The sequence below is a fragment of the Buteo buteo genome, chromosome 9 (assembly GCF_964188355.1).
Source record: "Buteo buteo chromosome 9, bButBut1.hap1.1, whole genome shotgun sequence".
In the NCBI taxonomy this organism is placed as follows: Eukaryota; Metazoa; Chordata; class Aves; order Accipitriformes; family Accipitridae; genus Buteo; species Buteo buteo.
Window position 1 is genome coordinate 24,027,898 of NC_134179.1, and position 23,974 is coordinate 24,051,871.

At 39.0% G+C, this 23,974-nt stretch overlaps 1 protein-coding gene across 8 annotated transcripts in view; it reads left to right on the plus strand.

The window, feature by feature from the left end:
• EYA4 (EYA transcriptional coactivator and phosphatase 4) overlaps positions 1 to 23,974 on the plus strand; it is a 157,335-nt gene that overhangs the window by 77,578 nt on the left and 55,783 nt on the right. For 7 of the 8 annotated variants that reach the window (XM_075035752.1, XM_075035744.1, XM_075035748.1 and 4 more), the window contains one exon: positions 4,232 to 4,281. In XM_075035752.1, coding sequence (XP_074891853.1) covers positions 4,232 to 4,281 — 50 coding nt within the window. Of the gene's footprint in view, positions 1 to 4,231; positions 4,282 to 6,032; positions 6,113 to 23,974 lie in introns of those variants that run through there. The other variant, XM_075035751.1, reaches the window with a different exon arrangement.

Genomic DNA, 23,974 nt, shown 5'->3' on the forward strand with positions numbered 1-23,974 from the left:
TTTGAAATCTGATGAACCAAGGCAGAGATGAAGGCAGAAATTGTATGAAATGTTGACTATTTTTTCCCCAACTTGAGTCAAATTAGACCTTCATTTTTTTTGGATAAACATAACTTTTACACACCACCTTGTAAGTTCAAAGTATAGTTTCCCAGCTTGGATCATTAATTAGCTCTACAGTGCAGCTGGTGTAGCAGAACTAGCCTGTTACTCTGGGCAAACTGGTCACTAAAGACTTTACTGGTGAGTTTCACAGATATCTGATGAATGCTCAGGCTTATGTTTGTGGTGGTAGTCCCAAATCGAATTAGAGGAGAGGAGGGCAAACTGTGCTGTGCTGTGCTATCCCAGCCTCAGTACTCTTCCACGGGGACAGTTTTGCTAATGTCAGTCCCTTTCCTGATGTCACAGGGGCTACTGGCACTCAGGAGAAGGAGAAGTAATCCTAAATCCTACTGGGCGCCAGCAGCTTTGAGATGGAGAATATTTAATGCAGATAGGGTCTTCAGAAACTCAGGAGCCAGATTACAACAGGAGTCCACTAACAGTGTGAAAACTGGGCTTTTAGAAGCTTATAAACTGAAAGAAATTTGGGCACCATTTCAGGGAGATGATGATTCCTGGGTACCGGTACATCTTGCTTCTCTCACTTCAGTTTTGGGATTCTGCTTCCAAACTTGCAGGCACTAAAGCCGCTCAGCAATGTAGTGACTTTTAATATATGAACACAACAGCATGTTTTCTCAAAAATTTGGATTTAAGGATTTTCAGCTGAAATATTGCAAACGTTTTGCAGTAGGCAGCCAGGGTAGGAGATTTCAGTGCAGTTTCGACAAAATTCAAACCCAACTGGAACTGGTATCTTACCACTCTTGTGAATGATTCTCAACATGCATATAACTAAAATGGTGAGAAAACCTGTGTAAACATAGGGGGAAAAAAAGGAAAACAGAGCAAGAGTAAAGAAAAAGGTTCTTTTTATAGCATGAGAATGTAAATAAATGTGGTGTCAGTGAAAGTTAATTATTTTGAAAACAGTCAGCAAGGCAGATTAGGAGGGAAAACAGTGCAGCTGAAGACAAAGGAAATAATATTTAGTCTTTGATGGAAAGTTTTCACAGTGATTTTCTGTTCGCCTTCAAGGGTGGCATAATTTTATGAATAACAAAATGTGTTTTGCTACTTGAGTAGCCTTAAAGAGAAATGGTGTTCATTCCATATGGCCACTTGAAAGAAAATCACATGCCTATTCCTCCTTTAAGAAATAACATTTTTATTTATTAAATCTTTTCTCTCAAAGAGGGACCCTAAAGATACATAATGAAGTTTACGTTTAGTCTCAGAGGAAAAGATAAGTTTATGTGGTGTGCTTATGCTGCACATTTCCTCAGAGAATGATCATAGATGAACTCCATCATATATATATACCAAGCTGAAAACCTGAAAGTTTCTTATTTTAAAAAATATTTTGTTTTCATTGCACTATTCTTGAATACAAAATGCTAACTTTTTTTTCCTCCAAGTTTGTTGCGACTCACAGGAGGTGAGTCTTATTGATATAATTTGTCCATGGCTTTTCTGCTACTCCCTTTCAAGGTATACCAAAATTTGTCAGTTTTTTTCTGTTCACCATAAAGGTAAAGCATAGTCTTTCAGCCATTTCAATTACTTTGTATTGTTGGTCAAAGCAAGATTCAGTAGTAGCGTGAGCAGGGGTAGGACAACTCCTCTGTGAGTACACAGCTATTGCTTAACTGGGGGAAGAAGCACTTCTCATCCCTGCCCAGGAAAACCAGGGCTCTTAATATACTGTGTATGTTAAAAGTGCTCGGATAGCATTAGTGAACATTTGAATTATCTTGGGCTGCTGTGGTAATTGCCCACCACAGGACCTGCCATCACTTTGCAAAATCAGGGTGTTGGGATGTGCTGGGTGACTGTCAGACTCTCCAGCAACTGGTTAAAGTCAGTGGTTGAACTTTCCTGACCTGGGGAATGAGATCTGAGCCCCAGTGGAAATGTGACAGACAGTGCTACTGGTGGCAACCACATGAACAGCAAAGGAATTGGAAAGTATAGTGTATAAATGACAGTAAATTTAACAGCAAGGAGATAGCAAAAATAGCCTGGAAGTGAGTATAGGCTAAAGAGACAAAGAAAAAAGGAGGTTTACTAAGATTTCAATAAATTAGATGCATTTATATTTTTAATTAATTTTCATTACATTATATTATATTATTTTTTATTTTTATATTTCATAATTATATTTTATAATTTTAAGTATGTAGTATTTTTAATTATTTTTAATTAATTTTTTTAAATGTAAAATGAAAAGATTCTTCTTCTGGCCAAGTCCTTCTGTAACTCAGTTGAGACAATCTGCTTCTGAAAGTACAAGTTCTTCTCGAGGAAGAGCTGTTTCAATAGCAGTGTCTTTGAATGATTCTGAGTTTATTTTTTGAACAGTTGACTGTGGTCTTGACACTCAGTACAGTAATTTGAATGACTGTTTCTCTTGTTTGTGTATTAATGCACATCGTGAGCATTTTCTTGAGACTTCATCACGTGCTTCTATCTATCTGAAGTATTTTACTGTATTTCAGATATAAGGTTACTTTAATAACAATGTAGTGAACATTATAGCAATGATGTTTGCATGTGAATGTTTATGGCTGTGAGTTTTGGGTTTACATGAGCCTTCACTCTCTTTCATGCTGAGCTGCTGCACCATCCCAGGTCTCTGTGATACACTGTGACTACCAAGTCCCTGGAGTAGCACAGTAGGAACAGCAAAGGAAGAATCCAAGAGGAGGAAAATTAGTGGTGATGAAACTGAATAACCAGATAGGTTGAAAAAAGTTTTGCAGTAAAATCAAGCAATACATAATATTTAGAAGATCAGTTGTGTTTGCTACTTTTTTAGTGTTTCGGATGACATCTGTTAGAATAAAGATGGTTTAAAGTTATTGTCATGGGGAAATTTTCTTTATTGCTACTGAAATCGGATTTCTATGAATAATCCATGTATGCAACCGTTTTGTTTTTTCAGTGTCTAGAATGCAAATGAAGAATAAAAATGACCCTCTACAGAACCATGCTTGTACTTAGACATCTCTAAGTGATGCTGCATGGCATTCAGTTAAGGTATTTAGGGAAAATACTTAGCATTAGCCTAATCCTTTTTCTGTTGGTGTCAGTGAGTATTTTGCCAATGACTTCAATAGAAGCAAGTCACAGTCACTATTTTTTCCCCGAAGAGCTTTTATAGTAGCAAAAAAGTAAAGAAGAATCTCTTGTTGCAAGGTATTCCTGAAAACTGTCATTGAACAATTGCTGGTTGTAGTGGGAATGTTCTTTGTATTGTGTCAGTCACATCAAGTGAGTCTGAGTGACTATGATGTTTCTAGGTGGTTTTAAAAATGGAGTTTTGAAACCTCCCACACAGCCCTGGATTCTGCATTAGCACGCAAGTGAGCAAAATGGTTTTTTCTCTGCTGAAAGTACAAGAAATTTAGATTACCAGAAGGTACAATTAAATTTTTGCAGGAAATCCTGAAGATCCCAAGGAGATAACTAGTCTGAAAGAGAAGTTTTCTATTTTTATTTGCAAGTGACTGATTTTTTCACCTTTAATTAGCCTAAAGCAATGTATTGCGAAGATTAAATTGGAAGTTGAAATACCTTTTATGTAATTACATATTGCAAATATGAGTGAAAACAGTGTATGTGTTCATTGATGCATTATGAAAATACAGTTAACATACAGTTAGCAGATTCACAAAATGAAAATTAATGTATGAATTATTTAGCTAATGCTGCGCTTTGCCCCAGAATCTGGTGTTTATTATTGTGAGCTTTAGCAGGAAACAGAAGCAGCATCAATTGGGAAAACATTTCTTTACCGCGCTGAGAACAGTATGGCTTTCTCGTTTCCAAGTGGGGAACCTGGTTCTTTGGTTTCTTTGTTCCTAGTTAGACTACTCCCAAGGTATTTTAGCTGAACATTTTACATACTAATGGAGCCTGGGGAAGTGCAGTTGGCAGCTGTTCGTGGGATAATAATGAAACACACTGTTTAGTACTGCATACTGCTGCTGTAAAATGCGGGAAGTATTTTATAGAGATCATGTTGAGCAGACCTGGATCCACTTTAAGCACTGTAAGTGCGTGAACCGTGAGCAAGGAAGTTGTGTTTCAAGTGAGGGTAACTGTCACTCATTTGTTTTTGCAGGTAAAGAAACCGTGTCCAGAGTCAGATGGTTCAGAGCCGCAGAATCCCAGGTACGGTACCAGAGGACAAACACCGACTGACTGCAGCACGGTGGCAGGGCGCAAGTCAGAGCTGTGCTGCGGACACGTAGCATCAGAGCATGAGAGACGATGTTTTGCAAAGAATGAATGGTTGGATCGGTTTTAATGGTTTTCACTCTGGAAGGGTTTTTTTCCTTTTCCCAGTTAAAGATGCAGGCTAGCATCTAGGTTGTTGAGTTTAGATGGTGCCATAACACTGAATTGTCATCCTCAATTTAAAGAACCCAAGCTATTAAATAGCGTAGGGAAATCTCTGTAATCAAATCTCACTTTCTTCGTTTATCCCTTTTCTGCATACCTGAGTCTTGAAGTTTATTGATAATACAGTTTATCTTCAGTGTGGGCAATTCAGTCTTTACTTGGGAAAAATTCACCTTTATCAAAACTTCTCTGTTTTCACCTATGAAAAGCATACCACTGTGTTCATAAGTTGGGAAGAGGCCATACATTCTTTAAAAAGAAACTTTTCAAACACAGTCTTTTCTAATTTCATGTACATAGGAAAAACATGTTTTGCACACATATATATGTGTATGGATAATTTTGAGCAGGTGAAGTAGTAATTGTTTTAGATGTGCCATTAAGAGTACATCTTCCTGTTGATTAGTAAACTGTTGAGCTACAGTGGATGATTTCCTTCAGGTTTTGGTGGTTTGCAGTGCTTTTTGTCTATTTGCCTTGCTTCTGTTTAGAAGACCTATTTCAGTTTCACAAAAACTCAGAAGCTTTAATTGTGAGGGAACAGCCACAAAACAAACCTGTCGACACACTAACTTTGTGACTAAAACTCAGAAAAGCAAAGTAATTCAAGGTTTCCCCCCAATCCCACCCTTAACTATGTCTTTGTGCCACTGTTGCAGCAGGATCCTCTAGGGGTCACCTGCAATATCCAAGGCCAATATAATATCTGTAGCTTGAGCTGTGCTGTGCACCATCTGAATTTCTTTGATTAGCTCATGTCAGTTGTTAATACATCCTTTCATTTACTTTGGTAAGAGCTGAATGCATGTAAGGGAATACAAAATTCAATGTCCAAATATGCTTCCAGTGAAGTCCATAGCAGTTTTGCCCTGGACTTCAGTGGAGGCATGTTTTGCCCTTCAGTCCTCATTTAATAACTTCTGAATGAAAAATGTATATTTGCTGTGCTGCTGCTTTGGATTAAAATTTATTATAAAGGTCAAACTCTTCCCAAGTACTTTGACGGCATGGAGAATTCCAACTTGGCAAAACACTTGTGCATGTGCATAGTTTTAAGTGTCTTGCTTGTCCAAATGAGACTGTTATATCTCAAGTCTTTAAAAATTATGAAGAAGTCCATAGTCTGATGTCGTTTTATCAGTGTGATATTGCAACGAACCTGCGGACACAGAATACAATGTACTGTCATTACCTCTGCACATCAGGAAATTTCTTATGAGCTGTAGTTCAATTCTTCTTACCAAGTCTGAGGAATAGGATACTTTTTTCCTCCCAAGTGCAAAAGGGAACCCATGTTACAAACAGTCAATCTGGAGGCTAAACCTGGTAGTTTCTTTTTTTAAGGTGCATTTTCAAACAAAAATGCTTTTCATTTTGAGCTCTGCGGCCTCAGTTTGAGGATATATCAGATAAAGTTGGAATTAATGTTCCTGGCCTGAGCGTGTGCAGTGCTGTGTATACAGCCTGAAGCGGGATTTTTTGGTCGAATCTGTATTCGCGATGCGACTTTGGTCTTGCAGGGGAATCTCTGACAGACCGTGGACTGGAGCTGTGCTAGAGGGCACCGCACGGCACAGAAAACTTTAAAGCCTGGAGCAAGGTAATTCTTCTCCAAACAAGGCTTAAGTGAAAACATTGCACATAAAATGAAACATCAGCATAAAAATGAATGCTGGAGTCACATAGCCTTACAGAATAGCTCCTGGCTTGGGACCTAAGGCCAATATCATTCATTTATTTAGCTAGCTTTATAGTCTGTTGGTTTTGGATTTGAAACTATTACAATAAATGCAGATGGAAAGTGTTTTTACAGTAGGGAAGTAATTAAATTGGGTGTGGGAACTTTGTCAGGAGAATTCTTGGAGTGACATGTGTGTATCAGCAGATTCTTTGTCTTGCTTGGCCTTGGTTTGTCTTTTTCAAAGAACATTCAAACTGTAGATGTGACTAGTAAATTTTTTTTTAAGGGAATTTACTAACCCATGGAGCACCTAAAAAAATGGTTTCCAGAAGTATCCACTATACATGTAGTAATAATCAACCTTGCCAGCGTTTATTTATAGAAAATGGTTGTTATCTCAACAGACAGGTAAACTGCACAGATGGAGAGGGAACTGTAGTTAAGAGTTGAAGTCGTGGTGGATAGGTGAGTTGTAAACACAAAAGGAAACATGCATGACTCTTCAGTATCTCTGTCACAAATTTTGATTCACAAACAACTTTGTCTTACAAATTCTGACAAAGTTTCTTGGGAGTTATTTTGCCAAATACCTATGAATTGGTTGTGAATACTTCCTTTTATCCCCAAATGTTTAGATATTATACCTGAATGGTGGTATTATACCTAATCATGGTGGTATTGTGGCTGTATCAACATTACGGCATTCTTTCTTCACAATTTTGTAATAAAAATCAAATTCACCCTGCAAGTCTGGATAGCCATCCTGTCATGCAAAATGCTTACCACTTTCTGGAGCTGCTGGTGTGTGAGGCAGAGGCAGTAAATGGTTGGGACTTGCCAACTGTCGCACTGTAGGTCTGGATGAGACAGGGGTAACATGCATGGGTGACAACTCCAGCACACTGGCCCTGTATCAAATTCACTAGCGAGTTTAGGAAGAGAAGTTCCTGTGTTCAGAGCCTATAAACATACATTGCTCTTAATTTTCTTATATGATGGGTATACTTTAAAATGGTACCAATCCTGCGTATGCTGAACAGCTCCTCCATTAAATTTAATGTCATACAAGAATCGCTGAAGTCTAGCGCAGTGCATGAAGGTTAACTTGTTTGCAGTTATTAATGAGCTCCCTTTTTACACAGATAATCAAATAAGCCATTTTAATTCTAATAAGGGAGCATTTTGTTGCCTTAAAACTTGTAAGCTACACTTACAGCCTCATACCCCAAGACCTTGCTGTGGAAATGAGTTAAATACTAGAATATGCGTGGTTCCGAAGTCTGGTAAAATGAAAAATACCAAGTTCCAGACTCCCGCTCACACTCAGCTACAGCACGTTCGGTTTGGCTGCGCATCCCAGGGCAGCCTCTTTCTTTGAAACAACAGACTGTTGATGAACACATCTCTGCTACCCCCAAATCCTCTTTCCCTTCCCACCAGGCCTGACAGAGATTCCACTCTGAGACCAAAGTCAGATCAGGAACTGAGATCTGACAACAAATATTGGGTTTTCTGGGCTGGAAGATGAAATAGGGAGGAGAGAAATGAGGGGAGGAAGAGGAAGTCCCTGCAAATGGAAATTTAGCAGGGTCTTGTGCTGCTTCCTCAAAGACCACTGATTATAAGAAAAAAAATCATGCTTTTTTACCCTCTGCAGAGGATAGAAGAGTCTGCAGAAGAATGAGGAGATTTTTCTGACAGCTGAGACAGTTTCTTTTTTTCCTGGAAGGGCAAATGAAAATGGCCATATATTTGATATACTTTCCCTCTTTAAACCATGATCTTTATATTGTGAAGATGTTATCTGTGGCGGAAAAAGGGAAAACTTGAGGATTTTGGCAAGTAGCTTTGTAAGCTTGGGATGAAAGTTAGCTGGCAAATTAACATGTGAAAATACACAGTAGCATCTAAAAGACATTACTTGTGTATTCACAGGAGGGCAATGGATCTTTGTATTGACAAGTTAAAGCTAAGCCCTGTGGAATAAGAAGCTTTCCATTCTTGTTGCATAATTTTTACTACAAACCTGTGCATCCAGTATCTCAAGCGATATCCCTTCTTCCTGACTTGTCTTTTCCTTTATATACTTCTTTTTTTTTTAGTTTCTAAAAGCAAAAGAAAGGGAAAAGAAGCCACTCTTAAGCAAATCCTCCCTTTTAAAACTTTATCAGATGCTGTAAGAAGAGTGTAATCAGAGACATTATAGCTATTGCATTAGTACCAGCTAGGCAAAATTTGTTCCTATGTATTACTGAACTACAAATTCACTGATGATGATCACTGGTAAATATTGAATCATATGCACAGGCACAGTTGCCAGATAAACAGGCTGTCCAAAAAAGCACAGAGGGTTTTTTTAATGTGTTTAAAAAAGGTCTCCGATATTTCAATTTAATATGGGTTTCAGTGAGGCTCTTAGCATAGATTGCAGCTGTTCATCAGATGATTGCTCTTCTGTTCTTCCACACCCACACTGCTTTAAAAGTGCACCACATAGTAAGATTTAAAGATATGAATTCCTGTTTCTGTTTCTTCATCTTAAAAATCTCTCTTAAAAATTCCAAATGAGAAATAGGCTTTCACATTTTCTCACTGGTCTCATTTTGATACCTACTAATGTTTTTTCATTGGTCAGGATGTCGAGCGCATGTCCATGTCCAGAGACAATTACTGTCATGAATGCATTCGCAAGTAAATAGATGGTATTGAATGTCAGTGAGAGCTACCACAGTCTTCATGTTCAGTTCACTCAACTGTTTGTTTCCTCTGCAATTTGGGGGCTCTGTTGTGAGTATGGTGTTCACTATACTTAACTGTATCTGAGCTACGCTAAGACTGCATGAGTGCATTACTGAACAGTGTTTCCATGGCCCTCTGTGTATTTAACAAAAATGAAAAGGAAAATAACATGTATCTTCTGCATTGTATTCTGGACAACCAGATCATCAAAAGTGTTTCATACTTAGCATTGGACTGTAAAATACACCTGAGATTTCTCTTTCACTGAGTAATTCCCTCAACAACACCTTCACAGTCTTATCTCAGGATGATGATGATGATGGTTGATTCTTTCAGTCAGGTATTGGCTTTATTTTAATACCATGTTATTGTCCATATTTACTGCATCTAACATGGTAACTAACTGCTTAATCCAAATCCTAGCTTTACAGGCATCTGACAGATTCTGTGATGAAGCTGTCATGCCTTTCCCGTGACTGTTTGAACACAGTTGACCCTCTGCATACCAGTTCCTAGGAGAGTGAGACCAGCAGTACCTTCCCATTCCTTTGCAGCACAAGAGATGAACAACAAATATTTATTGTTACATGGTGAAGAGGAGCTTTACGATTGAGCTGCCAAGCAAGAAAAGCCAGCAATAGCTATGGAAATTATCCTTAAAGTTTCAGCAATTATAATAGAAAAAGTAAATGGTATTGGTTGTACAGCAAAAATGGGCAAGCTCAAACTGCCAAGCTTTCATATGTATTGCTTAGCCAGATTACGCTCCCTCATTTTCTTCTCATCCATGTCTTAAAAGTTTTTTTAGAAGGTAAGGGTTTGTTGTCTGTGAACCATATGTAGCTTATCTTGGCTAGAGGGTAATTTAAATGCTTTTCTGAGTCAGGAGCAGTGTAGCTCCACTGTATCTCCCACTTAATAATCTCTAGATCATAATGAAGTGATAAATGGGCTTCATTTGAGGAAATGAGGTATTGAGAGGACTCTGATTTAGACTCTGAAGGTGAGATTCATCTCACCCTGAAGTAGATGTGTCAGGCAGGCACTTCTGAGATGCCATTTATCTGATCTTCTTTCTGTTGACTGTGAAGACAGCTTACTGTATCCCTTTTCTCCTGAGCAACCGTGCAGATTCCACTGGCAATCACCTGTTGCACTGCTCATTTATTACAAGAAGACCAGCTAGATACACAATATGAGCGAAGGCAATTGAAAGCATTTATTTTGATTTTACAGATTCTGCTTTTCTGCAGAACTGTTCAATTCCAGAAGGAAATACATGCAAAAATAAGATTATTCTTTAGCCAGGAAAAAACACTTTGTGACTAGCTGTTAGTATTTCTTAGGTTTGGGGCAAACTATAAAGAGGAACAGATACAGCAACACAAATTTGCTATGGAAAGACAGAATAAATAAAGTTGAAATTGAAGGATTGTCACAAGTAATTTGGGGAACTGGAAGAAAAAATCCAGTCAACAGGAGGGATAGTATGTCTGTCAGAATATAGCATTCATGTCAGTGAGGCCACTATAGTTTTAAACACTTCACCTAAGAGAAATGTTTGGCAGGATCAAGCCCAGACTTCTCAGTCAAGACAGTGGCTGGCAAAAAAGTATCACAATTTTCCAATATTAAAATAACTATGTTGTGGAATAAGATTTCTCATAAAGGCTACATTCTGGGACACACAGGCTTAGCTTGCAGTTGAGGGAATGTTTTATACAAATCTGTTACTTATTAAAGGTTTGGTGCACATATTTAGTCTGCATGCCACTTAGGCGGTTGGAGTCAATCAAAATAACATAGTTAGCGAGATGACTATGCAGATATACATGTAACTGAATGACATACAGCATCCCTGACAATTGCACGACAGTTGCTACAAGGACTATGTTGCCTTGCTATGTATGTTGTATTTTCAGGCAAGTAGTTTTCAGGCAGCGCAAGTCTTTCCTATTTTTAGAACAGTCTGTGTGGTATCTCTTTGCCTGCTGTACGCCGATGTTCTCATTCGTTAACTTTAGAAATTCAGTCTTCTGATTACCCGAGGACTATTGAAGCTGGTCACTGTCTGCCCGTCGGTTTTTGTTGGCTCTGGATCAAGCCCCCAAAGAGTTCTAAAAATATATACGATATGTTTACAGAAATTACGATAATCTATTTAGAGTGCAAACACATGGTAACTGATGACATCACAGGGAAGGATTTGAATGGTTTATATTAGCAGATCCCTGTGGCTTTAACAATAAAATTAATGTATTTTTTATATTTCAGTCTGTTACAAATTCCTGGCTTTTTGTTAAAATCAGGCATAACATATTTTCTGTTATATTAGTAATAATTTCTCAGTGTGATCCCGAGACAGATCATGTCAATCTTAAGAGTTCCATTAACCTGAATCAGTGGTAGTTCAGAGTTTGCAATAAATGAAAGCAACAAAACCCAGGAAGTTTTGAACACTTGTTGGAGATTTATCTCAACTTATTAAAAAAAAATAAAATAGGATGAACAAGATTTTAACAGCAGTGTTAGTAAAAGTAATTTGGAGATATTGGAGTTACCCTCAAGTGCAGGTACATAGTCTTTTTGTCTAATGTCATGTACTATGAAAGATAAGAGCTTTCTAGTATGGATTTGTGCTACTGGAATGCAAGAACGAACCACCACTAATGATTTAAAACCTATTTTAAAAATAGAAAAAATCTCATACATCTGGAAATGAGATAAAGGTATCTGAGAAAGAGAGAAACATGCTATTCTAACAGTTCTGAGTTCATTGTTATCATTGTTGGTAGGCATATGTCCTATTTATGAGATAGAGTGGATAATACAAAATACTGTGCAAGTGCATGCTGAATGTACTAATTTAAATTTAAAGGACTTATTTTATTTGCCGTCCTCTTAGAAATGTGCTGTCATTCCTGTTGACATAGGTGTATTTTCAAAATGTTTAAAATCCTATTGAATAATGGCTTGAACCACCTACTCTTAAAATATTTCATGACTGCTTATTTTTTCCTAGGTTTCACTCAATAAATACAAAAATATATGCATTAAATAGTAGTTGATATTTTATATATTTATTCACTGTATATAGCCTTGTGTCTTACAAATGTTAAGTAAATGCCCTAAACATTAGGCTGTTATGAAAGCCATTCCACCTGGTACAAGTACTACATATTTCTTGGAGCAGGAATTTGAACCAGGGTATCCTGTAATCAGCATACATAAATCTAGTCCCTTTTGCTGTCCCAGACTGATCTATGTGAAAATTTTCCATTGTCTTGAGTAATTACTAGCTTACCCACTACTATTATACGAACAAAGGTGATGACTGGCAGGATATTGCTGTATACCCATCTCTGTTTTAAACTCTTCTCATCATTCTTTCTTCCACATGTCCTTCAGAAGGAAGTTTTCCTATGTGAATGTTTGTGGTTAATTGTAAGGAGGACTGTAATCATACCATATATTTGTATAATTAACAGTTTTGAGATAATTGTGACTTCCAAAGTGCCATGTGATTTCTGAGCCTGCTCAAGAGTGCAAGTTATTTAGCAGCCCCCAGCCATAAAACCACTCTCACACATGCTGAATTACTGTTACGTATATTCTGCCATCATAGGCGATGGGATGGTGAGTGCCCTTCAACCTAAATGCATGTTAGTGCACTTTATAAGGTCTGGGAAAAGCTTGCAAAAATGAAGCTCTGGAGCTGTGTCAATAATTAGGTATTAATAGCAGTTCAGTACCAACCCCCAATAACTAAAAACAGGAAAGAGACTACTGAGGAACTGAAAGGAGCACAACAAAAATGCCCAAAATTTCATATATAAGAAGCACGCTAAAACCAACTTCCTCACAGTAATAACTTTCAACCAGAAATGGCAACCTGTAAGCAAAAATGTACAGACAATTTAACATGAATATTATAATCAAAGATTCTTGAAAGCACATTGAAATAATCAACGTAATCCATTAGTCAGCATTTCAGAACAACTTGTTAGGAGCACAGGTACAGTGCACGGTGCCTTTCTTCCACCGGTATCTCCCATCCCCTTTATCATCCCTTTTATACGTGGGTGCTGTTGCACAGCATAACTCGGGCAACCACAGCAGCTATTTTTACAGCAGGCTTAAACGATAATATATGTTCCACTGCCTTTACTACTGGATAAACAGATGGCACAATGTAACATATATGCTGATGGCAGCAGTTAAATGCAATTTGGAGTCCATTTGCAAGGCTGTTGTCACTCTCCTCCATCCACTTCCTCTGGCTGGAGCTGCTGTATGGAGGGAGCAGGACCGAAGCCATCCCAGGGCGTAGCGTGCCCTTGGTTGTTACTCATCTATTTTGGATGGATCAGATACCAGTGTGGGTGAGTGGGACAGTGTCCTCCCTGCCTGCCTGTGACACAGCTTACCTCTGTCAGATCGTGGTGTGGGCACTGGTAGCCCAACATACAACCTGAGCTATAACCGGTTGCATAGATAGATAGTATTTAAGTTCACTTTTAGGTCTGTTCTTCATGCTGCATTCTAGACCAGCCAGCATTTGTTAGCTCACTGAGAAGTGCCCTTGGACTGCCAGCAGATCCAAGATGTCAGTCTGGCAGTCACTGGGCTGGCTGAAATTAATTTCTGTGTAAGGTGAGTATATTGCTGCTCTGCAAAGTGGATGGGCAAGGGCCAAGTGATTGACCTTTAAAAGACATTCGTTATACTTTCCCTCTCTGTCCTTCCTCCCTACACACCCACCCCCATTTTGACTAGTTTATACTGAACCTGTTGATCTGCTAAGTCATGGTACTTTTTGGTACAGCTAGTCTTCCTGAATTTCAGAGAGAGGGAAAAGGAGTGCATGTATTTCTGTATTCATTAATGTAGCAATCAGAATTTAATATTTTTGAACCTTTGGGAATGTCTTGGATAGGGTAGATACTACTTTGGAGTAAAAGAAGATAACCTAAGATTATACCTGCAAGTGTTTTTACTTAGTCCAGTAGTTTCTTAGAGCCTTGCCCTAAAATTGAACTGGATTTTGAGCCATAAAATGATAGTGTTGGTTCTTCAAGTGCAGCACATATAATCACAATGAGAAGGAGCTCTCTTTCTTTCTTTCTTTCTTTCTTTCTCCCTTGGTCTATTTTTTGCTCTGTCATATCGCATTACAGCACTACACAGGAGAACTAATTCAGACTCTGTTCCAGCTTCTTTGACCTCTTGGATACTCCAAATGTATTTTACCATTGGTGAGTCTGAATAGTAAAAGTATTTGGTTCCACCTACTTTGCACTTCAAATCCAGTTGAATAGATTCCTAGAAGAATGCAGACATTAGAACAACTGGCCATTTACATCCAAATCCCCTATTCTGAGATTGGTACAGGTTACTTTTTAAATGAATCACTTTTTTCCTCAAATATTTTTAAGTGCAAGTTCCTCGCTAGAAATTTCACAACCTATTCAGACACATTTTAAATACCATCAGTCAGTCTATGTAGTCAGCAAGCATTTAAATAACACCATGCAGTTAGTATGCTGTGCTAGTATTTAACATGCCAAAAATCACCTCTTTGCCATCCTACTAGATCCTGATCAGTCACTAGAAAAAAAAAATGTAGCAAGCAAGAATAGAATGAATCAAAAAAATCCATATAAAAAGAGACCACATGCAAATAAACTAATTGCAAGTTTGCTTTCTGTTTTCTAACATCTGCATCTTCCACACATTACACACGTGTGTTAAAACTGTTTTAGTATTTCAGACTTGTTCTCCTCTCTTTATGTTAAGGTAGCCTTATCAGAGAGTGAGTCTGTGCCTCAGCTCTCTCCACGCACAGCTTTGAGCACGAGTCATCATTGTCCTCCTCTGGGAACAGAAGTCAGAGGATCCAGATGACAAGTAGGGAAAGAGACTCCTCTGTAAGCAGCATCTGGCTCTTTGGCAGATTTGTCAAGCACTTCTGCTAATGGGTTTGGATTTGCCCAGGGGTCTTTTATGTGGTTACATTGCAGATGGTCTGTCTGTTCTATCTTCTCCTTTTGAATGCTTTTATTTAAAAAAAAAAAAAAAAGGGCAAAAAACTTTCATCTGATCCTCAGAATTTACACACTCCTTTCCAGCTGATAAGGTTCTTTATGGGTCTCATAAGATGCCTGTGCAGGCTCCTTTCTGTTAGAAATCACAAAGCTTTCCATATATCCAAACGTGTGTCTTGAGTTTTGTTGGCAATTCTGGACTTAGTTCTCCAGTTTAGCTGCCAAGTGATATAATTTACTGTGATCTGAGTCTGTGTTATTGTCAAATTTCTTTGGGAATTACTTTATGTCATTTGTAGAGCAGAGGTAACTTTACCTCCCCTTGAAGCATGAAATATACTTGCCTTCCACTAGCCGTCCACCTTTGAAAACCTAAGTTCAAATCTGGATTTGGTTAAATGTGAAAATGAGTATGATGGTCTCAATCTAATTCATAGGGGATTCTTGTCTGCCATTTAAGAGAGGCCCAGGACTGAAGCAGCAAGTCTGTGGGAAGGTATGTTTGGCAGATCTATGGAGAAAGGCATACGCAGTGCCCAAATAAATAAAGCAATTCCATGGATCGACTTTTTAGCAGAATTATTTATTGTGTGGCGTGAGCACAGAAAAGGGCAGAGAGGGAGAACATCCTGTTTGGGGAATTTCATTTTAATTCTGTTTCAATTTACAACTGCATCTCTGTCACTTTAATTTTTAAGGGTTTTGAGGATTTTATTTGCTTTTCAATGTAGAAGTAATTGGCAGGTGACTAGACATAAGATCATGTTTTATTCCTCTGTTATTTCAGGCTTATGTCTTATTTTCCTTCTAATTATGTAGATTAAATTAAACAGAAAAAAACCTCTGTGCTCTCAAAGATGCAGTGCTTTTCATGACTTTCTCAAAATAGTACTAGAGAAGCATATTCGTCCCCCTTAGTGTTTCATTATTATACCATGTTTCACAACAGTAATATTTTAAAATTTGCTGAGAAACAGAAATAATTGAATTATAAAAAGCAATCGTGGCTTTATTAACATCTCTGCCCTAGTGCCCTGTCTAACAAACCAGGTTCTTAACCACTGGGGAACCTGTGCTAAATGCAGTCAAGTTACAGGCTTAAGTCTGCAATATAGATGTGCGTGAACTTAAAACCCAACAACACTGTAGGGTTTGTTTCCTCCCGCCCCGCTTTTTCCTCAGGACTTGGACTTGGACAGAAGTGGATATTTAATGATTTTTAAAGTCTAGGTGGTACGTCAGAAGTCACAGCGAGGTCGAACCATTTGGTGTAAGCCGGGCTTTTAGCAGAGGGAGCTATAAAGGACGGCTGCCACTGGACGGGCTGGTTTCCAGTGCTGCCGCGTGGGGCTGGAGCCGTGGCTCTGGCTCTGCCCGTGCCCCCCGGTGCCGTGGCTCTGCCCGTGCTCCCCAGTGCCGTGGCTCTGCCTGGGCAGGCAGGTATCCCCCGGCCAGCTGCCAGAGCAGCGTGCAGGCTGAGCTGGAACTGGAGGTGTTACACATTTGCAGCTGGTACCTGCCCCTTCCTGTGGCTCAAGGGGATAATTTGGGGGGAGGGGGATTGTGCCCCAGAGTCCTCAGCGACACATATTTATTGACTCTTAGAAAAATCACCTACTTCACCCCAAATTAAAAAGGTATGTAAAAACCGTGTGTATGCTTTAAGTCTCAAATTATAAAATGACTTGGGGAAATCAAACAGCGAAGCAAAATGAAAGGTAATCATTTGGTATCGGTTGTAAATGGCAGCCAGCATGAGTACAGTTATCAGGGCATCATTCTCTCTCTTGCTCAGAATAATAGAAATTGTTTTGAATGTAATTAGTTACTAAAAGTGAATGCAATCTCTCCCTGTTCTTTCAGGTGTAGAGGTAATAAAGTCTCCTGGACTTAACAGGAATGATCAGATGCTGAAGCAGTTAAAGCACCAGGCAGTCAGAAAGTTGCATGTATTTATTTTATATTCTAAACCTAGCTCATTGTTGTGACTGCGATTAGAGAACAGAAATAATTGCTTTTGACACAAACTGTTTTGGAGCCAAACATAATGTGCTCCACATGAGGTAAACTGCAGAATATTTGTCTTGGGAGCCAAGGTTCAGATCAGGTTTAACTTTTAAGGGGAACTTCACTGTTAAAAGTGAGATGCATTAATGTTTCCCATGTTAAGACTGCTTGCCAGTAACTCTCTGTATTTTATATTTTAAAAAAACCAAAACAAAACAGAGAAGATTCAGAATGTTTGCATTAAAACATGAAGCTTGAATGGAGCATGAAAACACAAGTTTTTGGCAACTCCTGTATTCTACCCAGTCTGTCATCGTAGCTCATCCTTTCTGGAGGTGGATGAAGTTCTTGCAAGGCCCCTGTACTGGTGGCTAAAGAAATTAGATTGAAATGAGGTATGATCACTCTAATACAGCACACCTGAAAGAGCTTCTTTTCCCTTGGAAATCCCTGGTGAAGAACCACCATGTTTCAATAACTAGTTTGAAATATAACAGACATTTCAATTCAGGGTAAGTCTGACACAACCCACCCTCTGCTCTCTTGTTATGAAAATGTGAGTTCATACTTACATCATGCGGTCCAGGCTCCATTGAAGCCAACAGCAAAATGCCAAGCCTTTCATCCCTGATTTCTCAGTTTTAGATTTGCTTAAATATTGTCTTGTATGAATAAAGCTGACATGATTATATTGCAGTTAATACTGTTAGTACTGTATTTCAATTAATAATGTAGATATGGATCAGGTGCCAATATCTGCACCCAGGCATCCCAGCTGTCCCATCTTCACTGGTGGCAGTGTTTATGCAGCAGGGCAAGGCAAGGAAGCATGTGCCCCCTTGCTGAAAGCGTACCTCCAGCTACTGCACAGACAAGCTCAGAATGCAAGGTATTTCAGAGGTACATCAGGTCTAAATGGAAGAGCTACCCCATCGCAAAAGCAGTTCTCCAGCACCCTAGGAAAGGGTATGAGGAATTATATCACTGTCTCTCCAAAAAAGGTAGTTGGAAGATAACATAGTGATGAAGTTGTCCCTAGAAATTCCTCTTTCTCATATGTGGGTGAGTACCAGGGATTTGGAGGGCCTTCGGTACTTTGATGCTTCTTTCAATCTCAGTCTGCCATTAACATGTGGTTTGGAAGTGGGCATTTCCTCTCATTAAAGAGCAAAGGTGCTAAAGCATCCCCTATTCACTGTCCATAGGAAATCAGGGCTTCAAACAACCCTTTCAAAACTCCTCTCCTCGTTCCACTTTTAAAATCATGGCTGTGATGCCATGAGGAACACTGCCTTGTGTTTTCCCTGAGATGTTTTGAAATTCTGTGCAGTAAGTGGTGCGGCTTTGAAGGCTATGTCTTACAAAAGACAGATTACCAACAGGCTAGTAATTGGCAGAGCTGATCCTCTCCACGTTCCTCTGCATATATGGGAAATAGGCTTTGTTGCTCAAATTACACTTAAAGACACCAAAGAAAGACTTAGTGAGATTCTCCAGTCGTTGGGTTTGTTACCTGTTCCTTACCTCCCACCAGGTCACCTGTCGGAGATGCAGAAAGGACCAGCAGATTTTTCAGATGGGACTCTGAGCAGTTGTTCTGCAGAAGTTATGGCATAGGAGTGAAGGCTTGCCGTTTGCCTTTCAGCCATCTCCACAGAAGTGTTTGTTATTTGTTTATGACACAGCTCATCATGTTGTAAGAACCACAGAATTTGCAAGTGCCAATCACATCTGGAAGTGATCAGAAGTGGAAATGGGAGCTGTTGGGTGAACTACTCTTTGAAAAAGTGGCCCCGTGATCCAAAGACTTGCATTTAGATCCTATGTATCTGTAAACCAGTAGTCTGTATTTCATGTAAGTTGGATACTTGACAGCTCCCTGTGGAACCGCAGTGTCATTATCGCTTTTGATTTATTTAAATGCTCACATAATGACTTCAAAACCTATTTTTGCAACTTTTTTTTACATTGAGTTTAACCTCCTGTGTACCTTCATGTATTTTCTGTTCACACCTGGACTGGGAACCGTGTGACGCAGCCTGCGGGCTGCGTGGCCAGGCTTGCGGCAGTGCTTGGAACATGCGCTGCCTGAGCCCGAGCTGCGGCATGGGATCACTGCTGCTGTTGGGGCTAGGCTCTGATACCGCCCAGGTTCGGGATGGGCCAGCCTGTACATGGACTAAGGGAACCGAGCTCCCTACTGCTCTCTCTGCTATTCCATCAGTCCCCGGTCCTTGCTGCTTGTTAGTTTAGATGTTCTCTGTCTGGCTCCTGTCCAACCAGCTGCCTTTTTCTTTGATAAGATGGGAAATACCTGTTCAGACACCACATTACCTCTTTCCAGATTCTTCCTCCAGTGCCTGGAGCGTGGACCCTGAGCTAAAATCCTATCACATCAAACCTGTGGTTGTCACATTTGGATAGCCCAGGAAAGAGATCTCAAAGGCTGGGATCCAGCTGGCCAGAAGGTATTGCTCTGTGTAGCTTTGCTTTTTGAGTGTGCATCAGTTTATTACATCAGAATATAATAGTTTCCCATATAAAACTGTCATTTGCCTTCATCAAATCAAACCAATCCCAAACTGCAGGGTGGGGAGATGAGGTGGAAGGGGATCCATACGGAAAAAGAGGCTTCCCGTTACCTACCTTGTCTGTGACAGCCTGCCCATTTTGCTTATATAGATCTGTGTTTTGTAACTGAAAAAAAGTCCTGAGCATAGAGAGGGTGAGCTGGAAGTTTATGCTGAGGTAAATAATTTAATATGGTTGTGTCTCCCCCCCGATTTGTCTTGATTTTTATCTATTCATTTTAATACTTGTTGGCTTTGGACAAATGGACTATGTACCCAACAGGAGAGTCCAGAAATGGCTCCTAGAAATTATTCGATGCTTTATCCACAAGTGTGGAAATCCAAATTAATTTTACATTGTCTTTTAATTATGTCAGGGAATTGACATTCATTCCCAATAAAAGTCAGAAAGCAGTGAAATAATAATGTAATGTGGATTTGTGGCCAACTGAACTGCACTAGAATAGACAGTTTCTGTGGTTTTCTGGAAACCACATTAAATGACATTAAACTGAAATAAAATGTCTCAGTCAATCAGAAACCAGGGAAACCATACAGTTACTGACTTTTAAGCAAATAATGGTTTTCAGCAATTATACAACACAACAATCCAAGCCTTCTAAATTCATTGCTGTGTTTAGTCATCACCAGAACAAACCTAAACTTTTCACCTTCGTTTTATTCCTCAGGCAAGAAAAGAAAATGTCAGTATTTCTTTTCCAGCAAAAATAAACTTGAATTTGTAAGCAATTATTTTTCACAGTATTTAGTCATATTTTCTCACTAGGCCCACAAAGAAGAAATCCATATATCCCTTTCAGTAAAACAATATCTGCTTATTACTATAGCAATAGCTGTATGCTAGATTAACAAAAGCTATGGCCTTTGGCATTTGCTCATGTGGTGAGAGAAGCGGGAAGCATAGATTTAATGAAGACAAAAAATATCTGACACCCAGTTGTGAGGAAGCACAGAGAATCTCAAGGTGGCACAGGGTCAGAAAGGGAGGGTGATAGCACAAGTTTATCTGGGGAAATGGGAAGGGGGGCTGGGGAAGAAGCTGCAGTGAAAGAAATGTCCTTTTTCTCTAGCTGTGAATGGCGCAAGGAGGCACACCACAATGCTGGCCTTTGTCACGGAACCTGCTTGCCTGAGTTCTCAGCTGAGCCCTCTGCACCAAGTGCATCCCAAGCACTGACACTGGCTGCCTGTCAGACAGCCCCTGTAAAGTAATACCGTCTGTACGAGGGTTTTTTCTGCTGGAATTAGAGCTTGAATAGCCAAGAGAAGGACAATAGCCATGAAAGAGAAGCTGAGATACAATCACAACCAGTGCCACTTTATGCCCCGAAGGATCACCTAAGGAGTCCCATCCTCTGCAAGATAAGCAGCATTGTTGAGATCAAAAAGGCTATTAAACAAAATCAGGCAGGTTTGAGTTTTCCTCAAATTATTGTCTCTTTGTACTGGAAGGACCCTCTCCACAGCATGGTTATTACAGTCCCTGAGTAGAGGTTATTTCCCTGTGAGCTTGAACTCCTGCGCTGTGAAGCTGCATGGTGATATTTAAGCTTGTAAAGAATCATCCGTGTTCATTAGGAGTCCACTACAGTCCTTACTGTGCACTTAGAGTTCTACAAAGCTGAACCTCATGATATTTTTATTATTTATTACCTATGTCGTATTTTTTAACATGGTAGAAAAACTCTAATGTTTCAATTCTTTGTTTCACTAAGGTGCCCTCCCTTTGATACCCTCTATCTGACATGACATTGGTTATAGATTGACAGAGGAGAAGTATTTTTTTTTTTAATACCAATGTGGCATTAGTTTTGCTTCTTTCTCTTACTTTTTTAATATGAAAGTTGACACCCTACTTACAAAACCATTAGAAACAGAAATTATACAGCTAGAATCCACCTTCCATCCCCAAATGGCTGCAAAAAGTTTAGCACTTGTTTTCTGGATTGTTAAAAAAAAAAAAAAAGTAATAAAACAAAACTCTGAAGAGCATTTGCTGATTTTATCCCTATAACATGACATTTTTTACTGCTTCTTAGCACTGTATCAGATCACTTTACAAGTTAAGAAATGAGGCCTCAAGGAGAGTGGAAAGGAGGTCTTGCTAGTGTCCAGCAATATTATTTGTTTTTAACTCTGTGGCAACCTCCCAGAACTTGCATGATGGAGGGGCATGCTTTTGCGAGATTGTGCTTAGAATAGCAAAAGATCTGCTATTTTGGCCATCTATTAAGCTTGAGAAGATATACAGGAGGGCTGATGAGCCTGGGAAAAAACAAGGGGCGGTCATCTCAATGGAGCAAATTTATTTCATCAGTTTTGCTGTTTGTTCATTACCTTTTACAGTGGCAAAAAAAAGACGAAGGCTGCCATACACAGTGTAAAAGCACCTGGAAAAGAAAACATTATTAACCTGTATTTTAGGGTTAGTGTAATGATTGGAAATGTGACTAATTTGAGGAGTGTTCTTAGGCTGTGTGTTGTGTTGCACTTTGTGGAAGTCTTTGGTGGAAAGATGTTGAAAATTTTTTTGTTGTGTATTTATACGCTTATACACAGGTATGTGTGTGGATATTTAGCACCAAAGAATTCTTAAAAGTTTGTATGTAGCTGGGTGTTAGTGTACATGTATTTGTATGCATGTGTATATTCGCTGGAAACCTGTCCATCATTCAGAATCCCTCTCTCTCCACCTTCTTTCTTACTGCCCACTGTAGTCTTTGGGGACTGTTAACAGGTTAGTGTAACTTCTTTTTAACTGCATTATTTACAGTTTGTGTAGGTGCAAGTAAACATGAAAAATCCCTGGCCTCACTGTGAATGTACTGTGTAAAATACAGTTTTCAAAAAAAAAAGTAACCTGGAAAAGCCCTCTATAAATATGATGTATCTATTTTTATTGATTGTTTTAAACTGTTGCAGATTTTCTGTAGATTTTATTGGACTAATGTCATTTGTATATGTACATCCATTCTAATTTTTTTTGTCAGAGTGAAAGGCTTGTATGAGCTAGTTCAGACTGCATGTGGAAGAGAGGTGGGCTCGCTACTGATGTTCGGAACATGGCTGAAAGATCTGGCTAAAAAAAATTCTATGGGAAGCGGAAAAAACCCCACCCCACTTGTCCTTAAAACTGTGTAGTTGGTCAGCGAGCTGAGCTGACAGCAGTAGGAAACAGATTCAGCTGAGTCTGAACAGCTCTGTTACCCAGCTTTCATATTGCTCTAAAAGTTAATTTTAAATAAAGGGAAATTCCCTGTTTGTTTAATTTCAGAAGCTCTAAGGTAGCCAACATCTTAATTGGACAAGGCTCTGGGTTTCTGTGAGAAAGTTTGGGATATGGAAGAACTGGGGTTACAACAGGAGAGATGTGAGAGAAGCAGGGGGGAAGCTAACCAAAACACCCCCGGATAATGTGGATTTTTGCCTCAGTGAAGTTTAGCAAAGATTCTGCTAAAGAAAATTACATAGAGAATTTCCTATCAAAGAATTTTTAAACGAAAAATCTTTTAAAGCCCTTTTTAAAATTTTGGTTCTAATTAACTTATAAACTAAATGAAATTATTCAATTTTAAATAGCCCTTACCTAGTCCTTCTTTCAATTCTCTTTTATTTTGGATTTGTTGCTAATTCTGCACAGTGAGGAATTAGTATTTGTAAAATGTTCTGGCTAGGCTAGGATTTGAAGTACTTTGTTCTCACATTTGAATATTTATTCTTTTATAAATCTGTGATGAATTATTTCATATTTTCAATCTTGTTAGTAAAAAAGTTTGAAACATAGTAAAAGTAGATTATGTAGCAAAAAGTTTGCATTTTAAAACATGATCTCTTTAAAGAAGAAAATTATCTAAATATGATCTACTTGTAGAATTCATGAATAATCAATAGAGTTTCAAGTTGTGGAAGGACCCAGCTCTTAGTCCACGTTTGTAATAGTTTAATTGGAAATGCAAATGGATAACAGAGTTATAACAACCCAGATTTTTTGGACATAGATTTTAATTCTGCTGAAGAAAAGCAGTGGACAAATAGGTACATGATTGTAATGAAAGAAAAAAAACCCAGGTCTTTTAAAAACACAATCCTAGAAGCAAGGCTTGAGCAAAAGCTATTCAGAAATACAGTGATGCAGTTGTCAGATTGGGCAATCATAATTAGCCATACTTAAACCTGCCTACGCAAGGCTGGGTTATGGTGCTGAGCTGTGCGCTTCAGTGGTCTGGGGTGCATCGCAAGTTCTGATCAGCTGCTTTTGTAAAGATGGGGGGGGGGGGGGGAGAGTGGCAAATTTCTCTCTTTGGATGCTGTTCCTTAACCCGCTTCTGAACATAGGTTAACCTTTGAAAAGATGTCACTTCAAGACAGGGAACAAAATGTGCTCTAATGTGGAAGGCCCA